At 43.9% G+C, this 17,622-nt stretch overlaps 1 protein-coding gene across 12 annotated transcripts in view; it reads left to right on the top strand.

Annotated features, from left to right (window-relative positions):
- Nucleotides 1-17,622, top strand: part of CSNK1G1 (casein kinase 1 gamma 1) — a 163,513-nt gene that overhangs the window by 25,296 nt on the left and 120,595 nt on the right. For all 12 annotated transcript variants that reach the window (XR_003093219.1, XR_003093218.1, XM_025199849.1 and 9 more), the window contains one exon: nt 6,014-6,450. Coding sequence is in view for 10 of the 12 variants with exons in the window: in XM_025199849.1 (XP_025055634.1) it covers nt 6,270-6,450 (181 nt within the window). In the remaining 2 variants the exon portion in view is untranslated. The remainder of the gene's footprint in view (nt 1-6,013; nt 6,451-17,622) is intronic.

The following is a 17,622-nucleotide window of genomic DNA, read 5'->3' on the forward strand; positions in this document are numbered from 1 at the left end:
TACCACTATTGAAAATGTGCTCACCTTCACCTGTATATAACTTCTCTTCTAGGCTGTGCTCAGAATAGTGAATGGGAACCGGCATCCTGCTTTAGTCCTTGATTTCTGTCTTCTGTAGAATTTGAGTTAACCCCTTGTTTGCCTGCAGGCTGCCCCTGTACTCGCTCCCTGGGAGATCATACTGGGTGTGCAGTCAGTGGTACAAAGCAGTTTCCATGAAGTTGACATGAGTCTGGGATTAACTTTTGTGTGGAGCTAATGCAGCGATGTATGTTTTGATGATCAACTTTTACAATCAGTGCTAATGCAGTTAACTTGCCATTCTGGCTCTAATGCAGCCAGTTTCTAACCAATGTCCTTTTATCATCTTACCAAATGTGTGGCCAACCTTTCTACTCTTGTTCATTTTAATTTACTTCTATATCAGAGAAGGGGTATAGATGATCAAGATGCTCACAAAATTAAAAGTAAAAGTTTCCTCGCTTTTTTAAACCAATTTTGGTATTGGTCACCTGTTTAATTGCTCCCCTGCATCTGGAGAAATTTTGAACACTTGAAGGCAGGGTTGCACCAATAGAGATTTTGGAGGCCAATACCAGTAGCTGCTTTTTTAAGGAGGCATATTGGCCGATACTGATCCAATTTCCAGTACAGCTGTGTGCAGCTGGTACGTCTGTTGTGGTGGAAGGGAAGGGGAGTGGGGGCGCAGATCAAGGCCTCTGTGGTGAGGGGGGCAGGGGCTGGGGCAGGCGCTGCCCAGCTGGGGCGGGGCGCAGGACTGAGCCATGGCTTGTCTGAGGGGGGCAGCTCCTACTGCTGCTTGCACCCCAGGAAGGCATGGGGGGGGCATGTGCTCCCAGATCTGTGTGGGGTGGGGCAGGGGGGCTGCAGCTGCGTGCTGGAGCCAGGGCTGCACTGGGCTGTTTGCGATGGGGGCTGGGCTTGGGGCAGGTGGCGACGCTGGAAGGGAGCTACAGCAGGACTGCAGCCACCCCAAATTTTGCTGTAGTGCCCCCCTCCCAGCACTGCTGCCACCTGTCTGGCACAGCCCTGGCTCTTAGGTGGAGGCAGGGTGTTGAGCTGGGGCTGTGCCAGGTGGGCAGCAGTGGTGCTAGGAGGGGGTGGTGGTGCTGGGAGGGAGGCTACGGCAAAATTTGGGTTAGCTGCAACCCCCTCCGTAGGCCTGCTCCTAGTGCCGCTGCTGCCCTCCCCAAGCCCAGCCCTTGCTGAGAGGAGCCTGGTGCAGCCCCAGCTTGCCTGTCTTGCCCCATGCTGATCCAGGGGCACCCCGCTGCCACCCTGCCCCACCCCGGCTGGGCAGCCCCGCTTCCTCCCTCACTGTGGGGGGCCTTGATGTGCCCCCTCCCCCCTCTTCCACCACAACAGACTTACCAGCTCAACGCAGCTCTCCAAGCTGCCAGGCTCTGCTCCTTGCCGCCTACGTGCTGCACTGTGGCTGTGTGCATGCACAGGTATTTATCGGCCAAATTATTGGCTGCATCAGGCTGATTTTTCCAATTCAGCCAATTTTCTTTATATTGGTACCAATCCAATATCAGACCCATGTATCTACTTGAAGGGATTTGTGGAAGACTCTGGTCTCTTGTACTGTATATATCTTGATACTTGAAGATTGTATCACTTCCATAAACTGCTTTAATTCTACTGCATATTCCTGCTCACCTAGTGGGAGCCTTTTAATAATCTGTACTACTGTGATTTTTAAGGATCTACTTTTTATTAGATGCCAACAACATGCGTTCCACGGACACTGCCCTTGCTTGCTTTAGTTGAAATAATTACTTGGCTATTGACTTGGCTATATAACACTCTGGCCTTTTTGTGGAGTCTTCTGCATTGGGTATGAAAAGAGAAACAGCCAGTGCTTCCAGTTAATACCTCTGTTAACACTAACAACAAATAAGGGAGGAGAATATCCATATTTCCAACCAGTCAAAGATGTGGGTGTGTTGGAAACATTTCAGACTTAGCTTGGCAGCCCTTGTACCAGTATAAAAGCAAAGTCCTGTGCTTTTCTGCTGCTGTAGCTGACAGAACAGCCTTGCTGAGTAAAATTCCAGCTTTATAATCTTCCTTCTGCTTCCATTTAACTGTTGTAATCTTAAGCCTTGCTATATTTCAAAGTTCTGTCAGCATAGCTATGATTGTACCTTTTGAAGTAGTGTAGCCCTGCTGGCAGAAGGTAGCTTCTGCTTGGCTGCTGCTGTGAGTTAGTGTCTTCAGCTACTGTCTCCGGCAATCTTTGTTGCCTAATAGCTTCTAGGCATGGCCTAGAAGCTACCTAAATGTTCCCTATTCAGTGACTGAGGCACTTCATGTGTTCTGGTCTGCAAGCCTGTTTTCACTATTACAGCCAGTTGCATCTGGCAGATACAGGTACTACCATAAGAACTAGAAAATAGAACCTGACACTTCAGAAACTGATTTAGTTTGGGGAAAGGGCCTTACTTGGAAAGTTTTCCACTTGCCAGGGGTGAGTAGATGAGTAGATTTTACCCCCCAGTAACATTGCAAATGGTGGGAGTTGTGTAATTTCCTATGAAGGAAGCAAGTGCCTATTTCTGCTGTGTCTGGCAGGAACAAGGGAGCACTATGTGTACTTGAGAGTAAAAAAAGTATGCATGGAATCAGGTGTTTTAGGGTTTGGGGTTTTTTTTGTTTTGTTTGTAATAAACATCTGATTGCCTGCATGAGGACAAGTAAACCTGTCAGACCCTGGGAAATGGTACTCCTTGATCTATAACAGGCTGGGAAAATGCTCAAAGAAGTAGATTCCATGCAACTAGAGGAGGGTGAAAATGTGACTTGATGATGATGATCAATAGATGACTTAAAGATTGGGATGGTGAGGGAAGTTCCCAATACTACTGGGAAGCATTTGCTGAGAGCTAAAAGAACTAGTCTATTCTGGCTAGAAAATTGGGTCAGTTTCGGGGAGGGAAAACAATAAAAAACAAGATATATGTACATCAAGATAAGGAGCATGGACAGATGATAGTTATGGCAAGTCTGGAATCTATTCTGTGTGACTCTTAATGTAGGCTTTCACAGCTCAAACAATTGCTGAAATGTTCTCTGCCTCTTCTTCATATGTATGCTCTGTGGGTGTCCTTGGGTAATTAGCATAAATGCTTGCTTTCCCAAGGCAGTATCTTATTGTGAAGGTGACATGAGAGAGGATCTCTGACTATATTAAGGTTAGCTTGTGTCTTCCCACATGCTAATGGGGTGTATCTCCATAGACTCTAAATAATAATAATAATAATGCACAGAAAGGTTCAGAGCTATTCTGTTGTAGTTGACTTTGGTCTTGGAAATCCCAGTTTTCAGAGAAAGTGGTAGTTCAGAGATGTGTTCTGGATCCATAATCAGAACTTGAGTTTTCTCCCTTGCTCAAGATGTTCATCTGAGGCATTGCTGTTCACCTTACATGCTATGTAGGTATCTGGGAGTAGCATGACTGGAGACTGGGTAAGGCATTTAATCTAATTTTCTATACATCTTTAATTCTGTTTGTTCATGCTGCTCGTCGGTTAAGTCTTCTGCTCCCCCTGACATTCTGACTTTGGTCATCTTGAAACCAGGTTATATAGGATTCAAAGAGGTGACGGAATATTTTAGCCATTCCTGAAATCCTTTATAAATTCCTGGTAATCCCTAAGAACCCATGTGGGTGGGTGTGGCTTCATTTTTCTGTCGGCAGAAGGAATCCTTCTCTTGTATGCCATGTCCTATTTTATATCCAGTATAACTGATATAAAACAACTAAATGAACTCTAAATAACCTTCAGCTGACTTTTTCTGACCTCTTTCTTGAATCTTCTAAACTGTTTTATGACACGTTCTTACCTGCTCACTTTCTTTGTCTTTTCTGTGAGCCAAACTGTGATCAAGCCAGGTGCAAGCAAATTCTGTGCTATATCACCATTAAGCAGCTTAGGGGCTACTACAACCCACAGTACACCAGGCACTCTTTCATTTAGTGCTGGAATGCTGCAGAAGTTTTGGCAGCTCCAAAAAGTGTTGAACCCATTTGTATAATTCCTAGGATAGAGTCAGTGCTGCCAGGTGTGTGCACTCTTCAGTTCATTTTGGCTAAGTACAGATAGTCAAAAAGCCTGAGGCTGAATTGATTCAGTCTTTGCAGGTTAGTCTAAGATGCAGAGGTTAAACGGGGAAACAACTGGACAGATTCACTTTTGATTCAGGAAATGTAGCCATATGCCTGCAGTGGCTCAGGCCAGAAGCTGGGAGGTGCTACAGCATGGCTCTCTGGCGCACAGCCAGCATGGGCTGTGTGTTCACTTCCTCTTCCTGCTGCCCCTGAAGTCTCTGGGGTTTGCAGTCCACAATCACAGCAGCAGGACTCTGCAGGGTTGCTCATCACTTCCTTTTCCTGTTTCTAGGTGCTTTTGAGATTTAGAGTCCACAGTTGCAACCCAACAGTAAGTTTTTAGCAGGGCAGGGTGGCTCTGTACTTGGGAGAAGTAAAGTTTAACATCCCCCTCCCCAGCCCCAGTCCCCAGCTGGGGTTTGCCTCGGGGTGGGGGGGTCAGTCTCTGCTCCCCCCATCCCTTCTTTGCTGGAGCAGACGGCCCAGCCCAGTGCAGAGCTGGAAAGCATGCTGGGTTGCTGCGGGACTGTGATTTAACTTGAACCAGGAAGGGGTCTGGGACAGAAGTTTTATAAACCTGTTTGACCCAAATCAGTAAGTCTGTTACTACATTCAACCAGGTTTATCTTAAACCAGTTTCAGCCATTTTGAAACTGGTTTATGTGCACGAAACATCTGTTCTATTACAGGTTTAAACCAGTTTCTGATCACTTAAACCGGTTTATGGATAACTTCTGTCCCTAGCCATGAAGTTTTATTGTGTTTGAGAACTGATTCCTGAGTGGGCAATTAGTGTAATAGCAAAACACTCATCTTGCCACAGAGATGCAGATTGCCACCCCAAGATTATCAAATTCCTCAGTTTAAGGAGTGACTTTAGGGTTCAGTAGTCTGCATGCAAAAGTAGGGCTACCACTTTTATACCTTCAGAACTCTTTTATAGGTCCCTGTTTCTTCTTGTAGTAGAGCCTTTCAAACTAGCAAAATGCAAATGTGTGCACCCGATGCACACAATGCACCATTTCTTTCTGAAAGTGAAGGGTATGCAATCCTGAATGTTTACTAATGACTAGCTAACTTTTTTAACCTATCCTTCAAGGTAGCTTATTGTCTGTCCATAGTACATCGTAGTATGTTCTGACATAAGTTGACCTTTCCCAGTTTGGGTGTAGTAAATTGTGCCTTAAGCATTGGGTTGGTTTTGCTTGTTTGCTAGCTTGCAACAGTCAGCTTGCAACAGTTGGGAGTCAACAGGAGCAAGTCACAAATTCACTAATATGAATTAGCCAGGGTTGGTTGAAGTTTGTACTTTAAATTTTGAATAAAGTGGGACTTGTTTTCTGTGCTGTGGTCAATGAATAGGAAAACTATGTAACTACATTCTTGGGTAGCACCTTTCTTCTGAGGAATTTGTAGATCTTTTTTATCCTTAAAAGTATAAACACTTGTGAATGAGTGAAATAAGATGCATTAATGAAATAATTAAAAAAACTCTTTTATTTGGAGTTGGTTTTTTTTGCCCTTTACTTGATTTTTTTTCACACATAATTGAGCTTGACCAACTTAAGCTTAGTTTGTTAACTTATAACAAACTAAAACTAACTTTTAAAAATGTTTGCATTTTAGTCTTAGGACTTCATTTTAGCAGGCTTGTTTCAAAACTGAGTAGATGACCAGTGTCATCTATTTTTCTTCATGCTGTTGGATCTTGTAATTGAAAACAGTGATCTAGTGAACATCCCAAGCTATTAATTTTTTCTGAAACTTAAGTACTGCTGCCTGGAAATTGTCCAGAGTGTGTCTTTAACGGTTGGTACTTGAATATGAATTTGTAATTGATTTTATTCTTGCAATTTCATATTTCCTTCTTTCTTTTAGGTTCTAAAAGATCTGCCTTGCTGACTTCTCCAGGAGGTAATCGACCACGTGGTATGCTGGGGAGATGCATTAGGAGCCTGAATATGGTGCCAAAAGAACTCCATACATTTCTATGACTCTGTTGTAACCTGACTCAGTGATACTTTTGTATATATATATATGTATATATATAGTATTTCTATGCTAAGGAGAAGAGTGCATACTCCCAAGTCAGTTCTGCTGGTCTGCTGGCAGAGAGTTTTTTCATTGTAAGATCATGGACCATTCTAACCGGGAGAAGGATGAAAGGCAGCGGACAACAAAAGGAATGGCAGGGAGGAGTGGGCATAGTTCTCGACCATCAAGTTCCACTACATCCTCTGGTGTTCTTATGGTGGGACCCAACTTCAGAGTGGGCAAGAAGATAGGGTGTGGCAACTTCGGAGAGCTACGACTAGGTAAGAACATAGATCCATTACTGGCTTGTAATTCTATAACTTATATTTCATGAATGGAATTTTAAAGTCTGAGCCAAGAAATAGCAAGGAGCTTAGGTGACTTGTTTTTTTTTTTTAATTTAAGATAAATTGTTCTGATGTTTAAACCAACAGAAAAATTGTGAAATTTGATGCATGTTAAAATAAGATTTCAAATGCCTAGAGTTACTTTTTTAAAATAGCTGAAAAATTATTAAAGTATATAATAGATTAGATCTGTTCCATTGTTAGGAATCTTTACAGGCATACAAATAAGTACATGGCATCTCTAGCCAAAGATATGAATTCTGAATGATCCTAGAAAAAACTTTTTAAAATCTGGTGAAGGCTTTGTCCTGTATACAGTCTCTGTACATCTTTCATGACGTTGCATTACTCAAGATTTAAGAAAAAAAGAACAAGTACTTGTATTTTTCATCTTTAGTCATCCAGCATATTTGGTAACAAAATTGCATTTGGGTGTTAAGAAGGAAAACTGTTTTTTTTTGTTTGTTTGTTTTTTGTTTTTTTTTTACATCACCCTCAAATAGCTTCAGTGATGGTAGTTGTTTGTATTCAGAAAGAATAACTTTTGAGAATCATCTTTAGCTTGGAAGGAGTGTTTTGTGACTGTCCTCCTTGCTTTTTGTGCTGTTTCTGCTTTTGTTTAAGCAGTTGCATCTGTTTTGTTTTGTGTTCTTGGACCAGCTGGGTGTTAGGCTGCATGCAGTCTCTTGTGAACGCTTGCATAACTGTTCTTCCTGGCTTATTATAAATAAGACACTTATAGTAAAACACCCATGGTCTAGCTTGTACATCTGAGTGAACTAGACTGTTCTGCTTGCAGGCTTGAGAATACTGAAAGGCATTTATACCAAGCAGGCTGACCCTAAGTATCTTTACCAAAAAACATAGTATCTCTAAGACTGGCTGCATATTGGTTCGTTTTAAAACATCACAACAAGCTGCTGACCGGGTGGTATATAATGGCAATTTTAAGCTCTTTCTCTTCTGCGTTTTGTCTTGAATTTCTTTCAGTTTTGCTGAAAAATTGTCAAGCTGCTTAAATAGCTTTTACAACCTAAACTATTTTTAAGTGTTTTCAACCAGGATTTTTGCCTGTCTTGTAGTTCAAAGTACAGTAAGCAGCTGTGGGAAGTGGGAGGTGTAGATTCTTTTGTAATTTCAGTTCCTTTGTATTTAGGTGAGTGTAGGTGAGAGGTTGCCAATGGCTTCCAAAAAAGTTTGGGGCATAGAGATGCATGCATAAAATATTGGTTAATGAGCCTTTCATTTTAATGTTCAGTTTAGGAAACCACCTTTTTAGGAGTGCAGAACTAAAATGAAAATGCTATCTATGAAGCAGAGAGATGGTGCATATGAACAAAAGTGTAAATGTGATATAAAGGCTTTTGAGTACATCTTTGCCACTGCTTTTGTCATGAGGTTTTTCAGAAGAACCCATATATACGTTAATACCTGAATGCGAAAGACTTGGATAACATATTTTGGGTGCATGCCATTCCAGTTCCCCCACCCCCCAGTGAGTCTTTGTAAGGTAAATGGAATAATCTCATTTCTAGATTCTGACTTGCTATACTAGGTGTCTTGACATTTACGTTTGGTAAACGGATGCCAAAGGCCAAATTTCAATAGAGCTAGGATTTTAAACTAGCAGAGAATAGATTTTTTGCTCCAAAGTGAAGGGGTGCTAAGTCATCTGTAAGTTGCTGCATGCTGTATGCAATGCATATGTAGGACTGCCTTTTGGCAGCACCAGTCAGGAGTTCCTGAAGTAGATTTATTTTTTTATCTTGCATATTTTACAGTTTCCTGTATCTACCACTAAAATGCACTAGAGCTAATTGCATGACTTGGAAATGAACATCAGTCCCAAATATCAATTTCACTAGAACTTCTGATGCTAGTCTAAATGGGTCTTTGTTTTCTTGGGGTAAAGGGGACTGTCAAACTGCTTTGGAACCTAAAACTTCCCATCCTTTCCTACAGTTGTTCTGTATTAGTTGTTATATCCCACCAAGGTAATGGTTATAGCTTTAGGTAGAGAATATCCAGAGTCTGATCTCTCTTGCTTCCAAGGTTTTGGCCTTGTTCCTAGCATTTTGCCAAATGTTAACAATTGGCAGCTTAACAGTGAGTTAGAAGCCTGCTCAGGGGTATGTACTGCAAACAGTATTCAAGATGAGTGATTTTGTGAGGGGGAGTGAACTTCTTGAATTGAGATCCTGTTTTTAAATATGAACAGGACAGATCTTGTTAAATAGTGTTCAACAATGAGGCATTGTGCTCTGCCCAGTATTAGCTGACTACAGAGCTGTTTCAGCAGACTGCATTCAGGAGGCACTATTGTCCATAGATGCTAATAAGGAGAACTTAAAACAAATGTGGGATGTACACAAGTGTTAAGAGTCCCTAAAAATTATTCCTTCCTTTTATCAGGAACATGACCACACTCATTAAAGTGGTTAATTTAGCACTTTTTTAATGTTGTGTTGGACATTTTGTGGTGCTGCCCAAATGTGAACAGTATCATCGCTAAACCCAGTGCCTTAATACTAGATTTAACGAAGACATGGACAAAGGAAAAAGTAAAACCCAAGTGTGAGAGAGGCCAGAATCAAAGGTTTTGACCTGGATGGAAGGCGTTAACACTAAGCCTTCAGTCCTTGGTGGAGGACATTCTGCCTAAGTAGAGGATCTTTAAATGGTGTTTGTCAACCAAGAACATCTTGATGTCATCATATCAGTGGGACCTTGGTTAGGGCACCCCACTGAAGGCTTTTGGAGGCAACGAAAGTGCCATCTCACTTGGGGAAACCTTGCCTGCATACATGATGAATTCTACTAGTTTTTGGACAGAGAAGATCTCTGAAGCAGTGTCTGGAACCTCAGTCAGACTCCTTTGCAGACTTTAGGAGCAATTCATTAGTAAATGGTTTCCTTTCAGTCTTTGTGAGATCAGAAGAGAAGGCCCTGATTTAAGCGTGTAGACTCAATAGTCCCCAAAGACTGGGGACCTTTTGTACTAATTATAAAAATGGCCTGTTCAGTTTTGGGGCCCTGTGAGCACATGAAATTAACCGTAAAGCTTTAGAGCCTTATTCTCCAGATCTGCAGTACTGCATCTCGCACTGGATGTGCACACGGTTGGTGCTAACATGCAGACCTAGGCAAATGTGGGAATTTAGGGAGAATTATGTAGTATGATATTTTTAGGTTCAAGTACAGCTGTCAACAGCATGTTGGGAAGTCCAGTGCTGGGATTGTTAATGTAGCCTTGTTGCTGTCTTTAATTCTGGAGTTCGATGCCCATCTAATATAAACCACTACTGTGCAACTGCTACTGTGAACCTGGATGGACTTAAGCTTTCTCTTGCCACCTGAGTTGAGTACAAAACCACATTGTGCAAATGAGGGAGACGAAATATAAAGTCAAGTCCCTACCTTGGTTCTTAGAATCTAGGGCTGTGGTGCCACTGAAGGCTGCTACATTGGAATTGCAGCATGCAAGTAAAACAACATAAATGTATTTATAATATCTGTAAATAAAAGCCCACCTGGGATACCCTGCTATGTGCCAGAGGGCACGTGGCATGTGCATTCCCTGGGGACAAGTAGCAGCAGCACAAGGTGTTAGGAACTCAGTGTTACAAATGTTCTGACCTATTGCAAGGAACTGAGAGCCTGCAGCAGAATTGCTCTTTTTTCTGGGCATGTAGTGGGGCTGGGGTTGCATGACAGCCAGACTGCACTTCCCAGCGGCATAAGCTCCTTCCAGCTGCCACCGCTAGTGTCACTGCCACAGCCACCAGACCCGGCCTGTCTGCCCTACTCTCACTGCCGGGGTGCCTGCAGGCAGGGCATGCTTAGCTGGGGTCATGGGATGGGGCTGCTGGCAGGGCCGGGGCTGGGGCCAGGATTGTGAGATGGTGATGGCACAGGGCTAGGGCCTGGGCAGAGCTGTGATCTGCTCCCTTGCATGAACACATGCTGTCACTGCCCTACGATCCTGGTGCCTCCCAGACACTACCCCCTGCCCGCCTGTGACCCCATCCCATGCACCTGGCCGAGTGAGTCCTGCCTGTGAAGGTCCCACCCCATCTCTATGAAATTCCTACTCGCCCAGTCTGTCTGGTGCCCTTGGACCATTTAGGGAGTTTGGGTGAGCCATTGAAGGAGATGATGGGGTTGCTGACCTGACCCACAGCAGCTCACCAAACCTCCCTAAGTGGCCCTCCAGCCCAAATAATTGCCTGCTGCTGCTGCTTTAAACAGTTTCCGGGACTGAGCATGCAGAGTCTGTGGGGCATTCTCCTGGATAACGTCTCTAAAAGCTTAGTCTTCATGTCAGCCTAGTCCTTGGAATTTTTTAAAGCTATTATGACTGCATTTTTGCATTGGTAAATCTCTGCTCCAAATCAGTATGGAGGTGGATATTAACAAACCTGAAGGAAGATTTTAAGTGGTGTTCGTGTTCCTTTCCAAGCTGAGCTTATAAACACTGCTTTAGTTTCACCTTTCTGATATCAGTGACTCATGGCACGTTCATGGAAAACGAGATCAGGGTTTGATGGAAACAGATTATTTTGCTATGCTCAGCAACAAACAGATTTCTTCTGAAAATACGTGATTGTGTTCTTTCTCACTATGTGACCGTTGAGCAGGTTGGGTGCAAAGGCTTTTTTTAAACTATTGTTTCATCTGAAACCTTTACAGCACTGGGGAACATGCTTGTGACAAATTGGCATTTTGGTTAGATTTTTTGCTTCACTTAAGGAATTTAATAGTACAGAATAAATTAAAGCTAATTAGCAAACTTAGAAGTGTTCACAGCTGCTTTAAGGCTTGAGGTTTTTAACATCTGTATTTGATAAGCCATTACAACTCTGAATATTAATTAACCCATTCCCAAGTGGGGGTGGATGTGGGTGTGGATGTGCGTGCTTTATGGTATGAATTCAATCCTGTCCCGACAGACTTCTGTACTCGAACTAATCACTCGCCTTTTTCTTTGGGGGGAAGGGAGGTGTTCTCTGTTGTTAACAGTCAATGCTGAGTCAACAAACACCAGTTGCTGGACAGGGATCTCAGTAGGGTATGATCTCAGATTGAAAACCACAAGATGGGGAAACGGGCAATCTAAGATTTCTTAGCTGTATCCATCTTCCTGGAAACCAAAGGTCTTTTTTGATATAGGAGTAGCCATTTTGGCTGCCCCATCTGGAGCAGTTGGGTAATATGCTTCAAGCAAGATGCTGGAGGTGATTCATAAACGGTGCTAATGGAAGGGCGACTCATTGTGGCAGCAAGCCAAGGACAGACTACTAAGCAAAACAGAGATGGGAAATTTTTATTTTCCCACATCTTGTACCTCATCAAATCAGAGCAGAATCGAATAGAGCTATCAGAAAGCACCTCCCTGATCTCAGGGCTGCCTCCTGTCAAACTTCAGATTTGTGCTGCTGGCTCTGTAGGAGGTAACCAAAATACAGGGGCTGCTACTGCTCCCTGAATAATAAACTTCACCTAATTGGGTCAGTGTTAGACAGCAGCAGTACTTGGTTTGTGTGACTGGCATGGTAGTGACAGGTGAGTAAACTGAAGTTTGTCTTTTAATATAGTTAAGTCTTCACCATATACGGAGAGGATCCCAAAGCTCCTTAAACCCACAGACCACTATCCCATGCTCCTTATTCATGTGGGCACCAATGACACTGCTCGGAGCACGCCCAGCCAGGTCATGAGGCGCTACAGGGATTTGGGAGCGGGGCTTAAGGGTCTGGGGGCACAGGTAGTGTTCTCGTCGATCCTCCCAGTCTCAGGCTATGGGCTGAGAAGGGACAGGAGGATCTATGTGGTCAACCAAAGACTGCAGCGGTGGTGTCGTCAGGAAGGCTTTGGCTTTCATGACCACAGCCCGCTCTTTGGCAAGAGAGGCAGCGAGCTGCTGGGAAGAGATGGCCTCCACCTCTCTCCCCTAGGGAGGAGGCTCTTCTCAGCCAGACTGGCTGACCTGCTCCACCGGGCTTTAAACTAAGCCCGTTGGGGGACGGGGGGACTACCGCCACTGCTGGCCCGCTGAACAATCCTTGCAAAGCCAGCAGATCACAGTGCTTCAGGGAGCCCACCCCTGCCCCAGCCCTGGTAAAATCTGTGTGCAAGGAAGGAGCCCCCCAGGGGGCACTTGCCTGCCTGTACACTAATGCCAGGAGCTTGGGGAATAAGCAGGAGGAGCTCATCCTCATGCTCAGTGCAAACAATTACGATGTCATAGGGATAACGGAGACCTGGTGGGACTCCACCCATTACTGGACCACGGGGATAGATGGCTATACCCTGTACAGGAGGGATCGTGTAGAGTAAAGGGGTGGGGGTGTGGCTCTCTATGTTAAAGAAAGCTACACGTCCCTGCAAGCCAATATTGGCGACCAGGGTGGAATCTTTGGGCCTGAACGCAGAGCATCCTGGTTCTCTCTCCGATACAGCTCTGAGCATGGTGGGTTCCTAGCATTACTAAAGAAGATCGCACTTGTTCTTGCACACAAGGTGCAATTCTTTTCCGATGCAGAGTGGAGTGCCACTTGAAGATGAGCCAAGGTACTGTAAAGAGCTGTATCTCTCCCTCATCTGTCTTGCTTCCTTTTTGGGAATGTCACGAATGAATACCCTAAAAGAATTCAGCTTTGTTCTTCCAACCAGCTGTTGCTCAGCTGGAATACTGCAATTGTGAAATCTGCCCTGGAAAATGTGTATTTGTTTTGCTCTGCTTTGTTTTGTCATCTGCCGAAGTAGGAATGCTCCTTTTCATTCTGTGATGGTTGAAAAGAGGGGCTTGGTGTTGGTGTTATATAGCATAATTAGGAATTATCTATATATGTAATGCTGCCTAAGAACTAATTCAGCAAGACCTCTGTTTCCAGAACGCCTATGAGAAGTACACGAATATACAGAATTGAGCTATAAGGTGGAAAACCCTTCCAGATGGGGACTTGTATTTTTTAATATGTAAAGCATTTAGTGACTTTTGAGTGCTATATAAATACCAAATAGCACAGAAAAGATACAAATGGCACGCAACCGACTGTCAGTGCAGCAAATTAAGCTTCTGTTTATAGCAGGAGTGTAAATATAGGGTTAACGGTTAATTCATTTAATGATGAATGTGACACCACTGTGTTATCCTGTAAGAACGTGAATAGAGATTTGCAGCAGACAACATGCTGTGAGCCCAAAAGAATAGGAAACTACTGCCTGCTTTTTTTAAAACTATTGCAAAATGTGGACACAATACTTGGACATAATAGACTGTGTCTGACAACATTTGTACAGTATGTAGCGGAGTGAGCCCCACTCAGCTTCCTATAGTTATCCATATATAGTGACTAAAATTGCAGACACTGAATTAACTCTGAATAACATATGAGCTGGAGTGACAGCCTTCATGTGGTTCTAGAAGGATGAGAATAAGATAGATGGCTGTTTGTGTAGATGTACTAAACTGCAAATCCAGGGGTCCATAGAGTATGGAAAATATGCCAAAAGCTGGGTTGTCCCTTCCATCCCACAGACCCCATTGATTTCCTGCAGGGCAGGAATCCCCCCTTGCAGAGCAGCTTGCAAGATCAGGGTAAATCCATTTCTAGTAACAGACTTTCTCACGCACCCTACCCACTACATTCACGTTTCTCCACTTAGCCCACCTTGGCATCCTTCTGAACCCTGTTATTTTTCAAAACTATTTGGAGAATAGAGAGTGAGTTCTGAATGCCAGCAAGCAACTCTGCCTCTACTGAACCAAGCGGAGAAAGCAGTTGCACTTGAATTTCCCAATTGCCAATTCTCCTTTTTCCTTTCTAACACCAGAATGGAAAGAGCTTTTAGCAAAACTCTCTCTCTAACTTTAGCGGCTGCTCCAGTACCATATAAGGAGACGGGCCATTTCCAAGATCCAAAATATTGAGGGTTTCAGGAGGTTGAGAAAATGGCGAGTTCATATTTATACAGAAACAAGTGGTATGTCAATCCAAATCACAGAACCCGTGCAAAATGCACTCTCTGACAGGAACGCCGCTAAGCAGCGGCGTTCAGCGCCTCGTTTTTAGGCAATCGTCAGGTAAAGCTCCATCTAGAATAGATTGAACTAAAGCAAGATGACAGGAACTGGGAACCCCCAAATCCGAAAGAAATAGCTTTAGGGATGAAAAAGGAGAGTGTGTAAATAGCAAAAGTAGAGGTACCACATTTTGGAGCCAATTGCTTTAGAGAATAAGTGTGTTTTTAAAAACGGATTAAAATAGATTTCTGCAATGGAGGAGCAGGGAGTGCACAAACATTTTTATTTTTGCTCTCAAGCAAATCCCGGGACGTCATTCTCCCCCTGTACTCGGCCTTAGTGAGGCCGCAGCTGGAGTACTGTGTCCAGTTTTGGGCTCCACAATTCAAAAAGGATGTGGAGAAGCTTGAGAGAGTCCAGAGAAGAGCCACGCGCATGATCAGAGGTCAGGGAAGCAGACCCTACGATGACAGGCTGAGAGCCCTGGGGCTCTTTAGCCTGGAAAAGCGCAGGCTCAGGGGTGATCTGATGGCCACCTACAAGTTTATCAAGGGTGACCACTAGCATCTGGGGGAACGTTTGTTCACCAGAGCGCCCCAAGGGATGACGAGGTCGAATGGTCACAAACTACTTCAAGATCGTTTCAGGCTGGACATAAGGAAGAACTTCTTTACTGTCCGAGCCCCCAAGGTCTGGAACAGCCTGCCACCGGAGGTGGTTCAAGCGCCTTCATTGAACACCTTCAAGATGAAACTGGATGCTTATCTTGCTGGGATCCTATGACCCCAGCTGACTTCCTGCCCTTTGGGCGGGGGGCTGGACTCGATGATCTTCCGAGGTCCCTTCCAGCCCTGATGTCTATGAAGTCTAAATGCAAAGTCCAAGCTAGAGACATCTGCTTTAAAAATGACACCAAACCCAGCACTACTAAATTTGTACTACGTCAGGGCTGTCTAGCTGGTGGCCTGCAAGGGGTTAACATGCAGCCTGTGGGCTCCTGACATTGTTCCTGCCACAGCAGCACCCAGGGTCTTTGGGCTTCTCCTGTTCCTTCCTGTCCCTGCTTCTGGGCATAAAACAATGCAGTGGGATGGGGTGGACTTGCCTGTGCTGCATGTATGGCAGGGGTTCTGAGGCTGGGGGTGGGTATCTGCATCGCGAGTGGCCTTTGGCCCCATGGTTTGTCGACCATGCAGCCCAGAAGCTGGACAGCTCTGTACTCCATTATTAAAGCCAGTGCCAAAGGATAGATGAGATGCTGTACAGAATGGTTGCGAGCGAGATTCTTACTATAGTGTGATAGATGGTCATTATGCCTGTTGCATCTTACTGCATCATCCAAGCTTTTGCCATTCCAAAGGTTGATTGGATTGTTTTCCCATGTGATATCTTCCAATCCAATAGACAGCAGAGACTCCCTATGCCTGAAGAAGGGTGATTGCACCTGAAAGCTTGCCAAGAACTTTTTTTCCAACTATTCAGTTGGTCTAGTAAAAGATATCACATCTATCCAAAGAAACTTGGCTGTCATTGGTATAGATAGGCTAGTATAAGCTATCCTAGCAAGCCACTGTGCTCCTAACGAAAGTTGTAGTTTATACCAGCAAATCAATTCTTGTTTTTGTCTTTAAACAAGTTGCTAATGACACTTTTTTTTTTATCCATTTAATTGCTTCTACACTTTGAGGTTTGTTAAGATACTGTGTTGGTCAATGATGGAAGGAAAAAGGTATACTCTTGACTAAGAAGTCTTGCTTCTACACCTAAGTGTAGACCTGAACCAAGTGTGGATCCTGTTCCTGGTGCCTTCTCAAAGCTACAAAGCCACTGGATCCAGCTGCCTGGGAGCTAGCAGCCCTCTGAACCTGACTTATGACTTGCACGTGCTTTTGGTATTAAGGATGCCTGTTTCCCTTTCTAATGATACTTGGGTTTCATCTCCTTGGAACTGCTTCCATCTCTATGCGGTACCGCCCACAACGGTCCCTACATGGAACCTTTATATCTTATATTTGTATATAATATTTATATCAGGATGCGTTAGACTGTTTAATGATTTTTCTCCTCAACAACCCTGAAGTATGGAGCATATACACAATCTGAGGGGGTGTGAGAAGTCTGCTGTGTATAGGAAAACTGTGAGTTGGAGCAGAAAGAAGTTGTTGGGATTTGTCTTTTTTCCAGTTTCCCAGCTGACCCTGTTCAGAATAGCAACAGTGACACCAACAAGAAAATTAAATGGTGCTCTGATTCTGTTTAGGAATGCTATGGAGAACATCAGGGACACTGGATTGTTAGATTTGGGTAGACATTACTGCATTTGGTCACATTTGGAAGTTCATGAGCAGAAGGGCAAAAAGCTTAACAGTAATCTCTCACGTGACCTAATTAGTTGAAATTTATTATTCAGGGAGCAGTAGCAGCCCCTGTATTTTGGTTACTGACACCTGTACAGGCACGTGGTTAATGCACCTAGTGAGGTGGTGATTGGAGTGCGTTAACTGTGTCTTTAACAAGATACAAGGGAAACAGGCGACAAGACTGTGAATGCTTTCCATGTACCAAAAAGCACCCCAGTTAGAGGCTGTTGAGAAGTAAGCACAGGAACACCATGGATACTGACACCGAGACAAACCTGGACGTGAAAAAATTAACTAACTCACCCTAAAAATTAGCCTAGCAGCCAGAATTAAATGCAATTGAGCACAATATAGCAATTCTTATTTTGAATCATTCATAGTGAAGAGCACAAATGGATTGAACAACAGAAAAATTAGGGTGAGCCTAATTTTAATCCTCTCATTTTGAGAAGCTAGTTAAAGCTGACCTCTGGCCGGAAGTTGTTTTCTGGCAGGGGGCCGAATGACCCCCCCCGACCACTGCCCTGGAAAATTTAACTGGAGGGGGTAAATTTTTCACAAGTTGCAGAAAGGAGCATGGAGACTTTTAATAAAAATGAAGGTATCATCACATCAGTCTGTTTGGGAAGAATCCTCTTTGGATTCTCCAGATAAGACACACAATGCATCTTTTGCAGTCTGCAGTGTTGTCTAGTGATAGCTGAGTTAGCTTGGTTGCTG

This window comes from Alligator sinensis, unplaced genomic scaffold (genome assembly GCF_000455745.1).
Source record: "Alligator sinensis unplaced genomic scaffold, ASM45574v1 scaffold1097_1, whole genome shotgun sequence".
Taxonomy (NCBI): domain Eukaryota; kingdom Metazoa; phylum Chordata; order Crocodylia; family Alligatoridae; genus Alligator; species Alligator sinensis.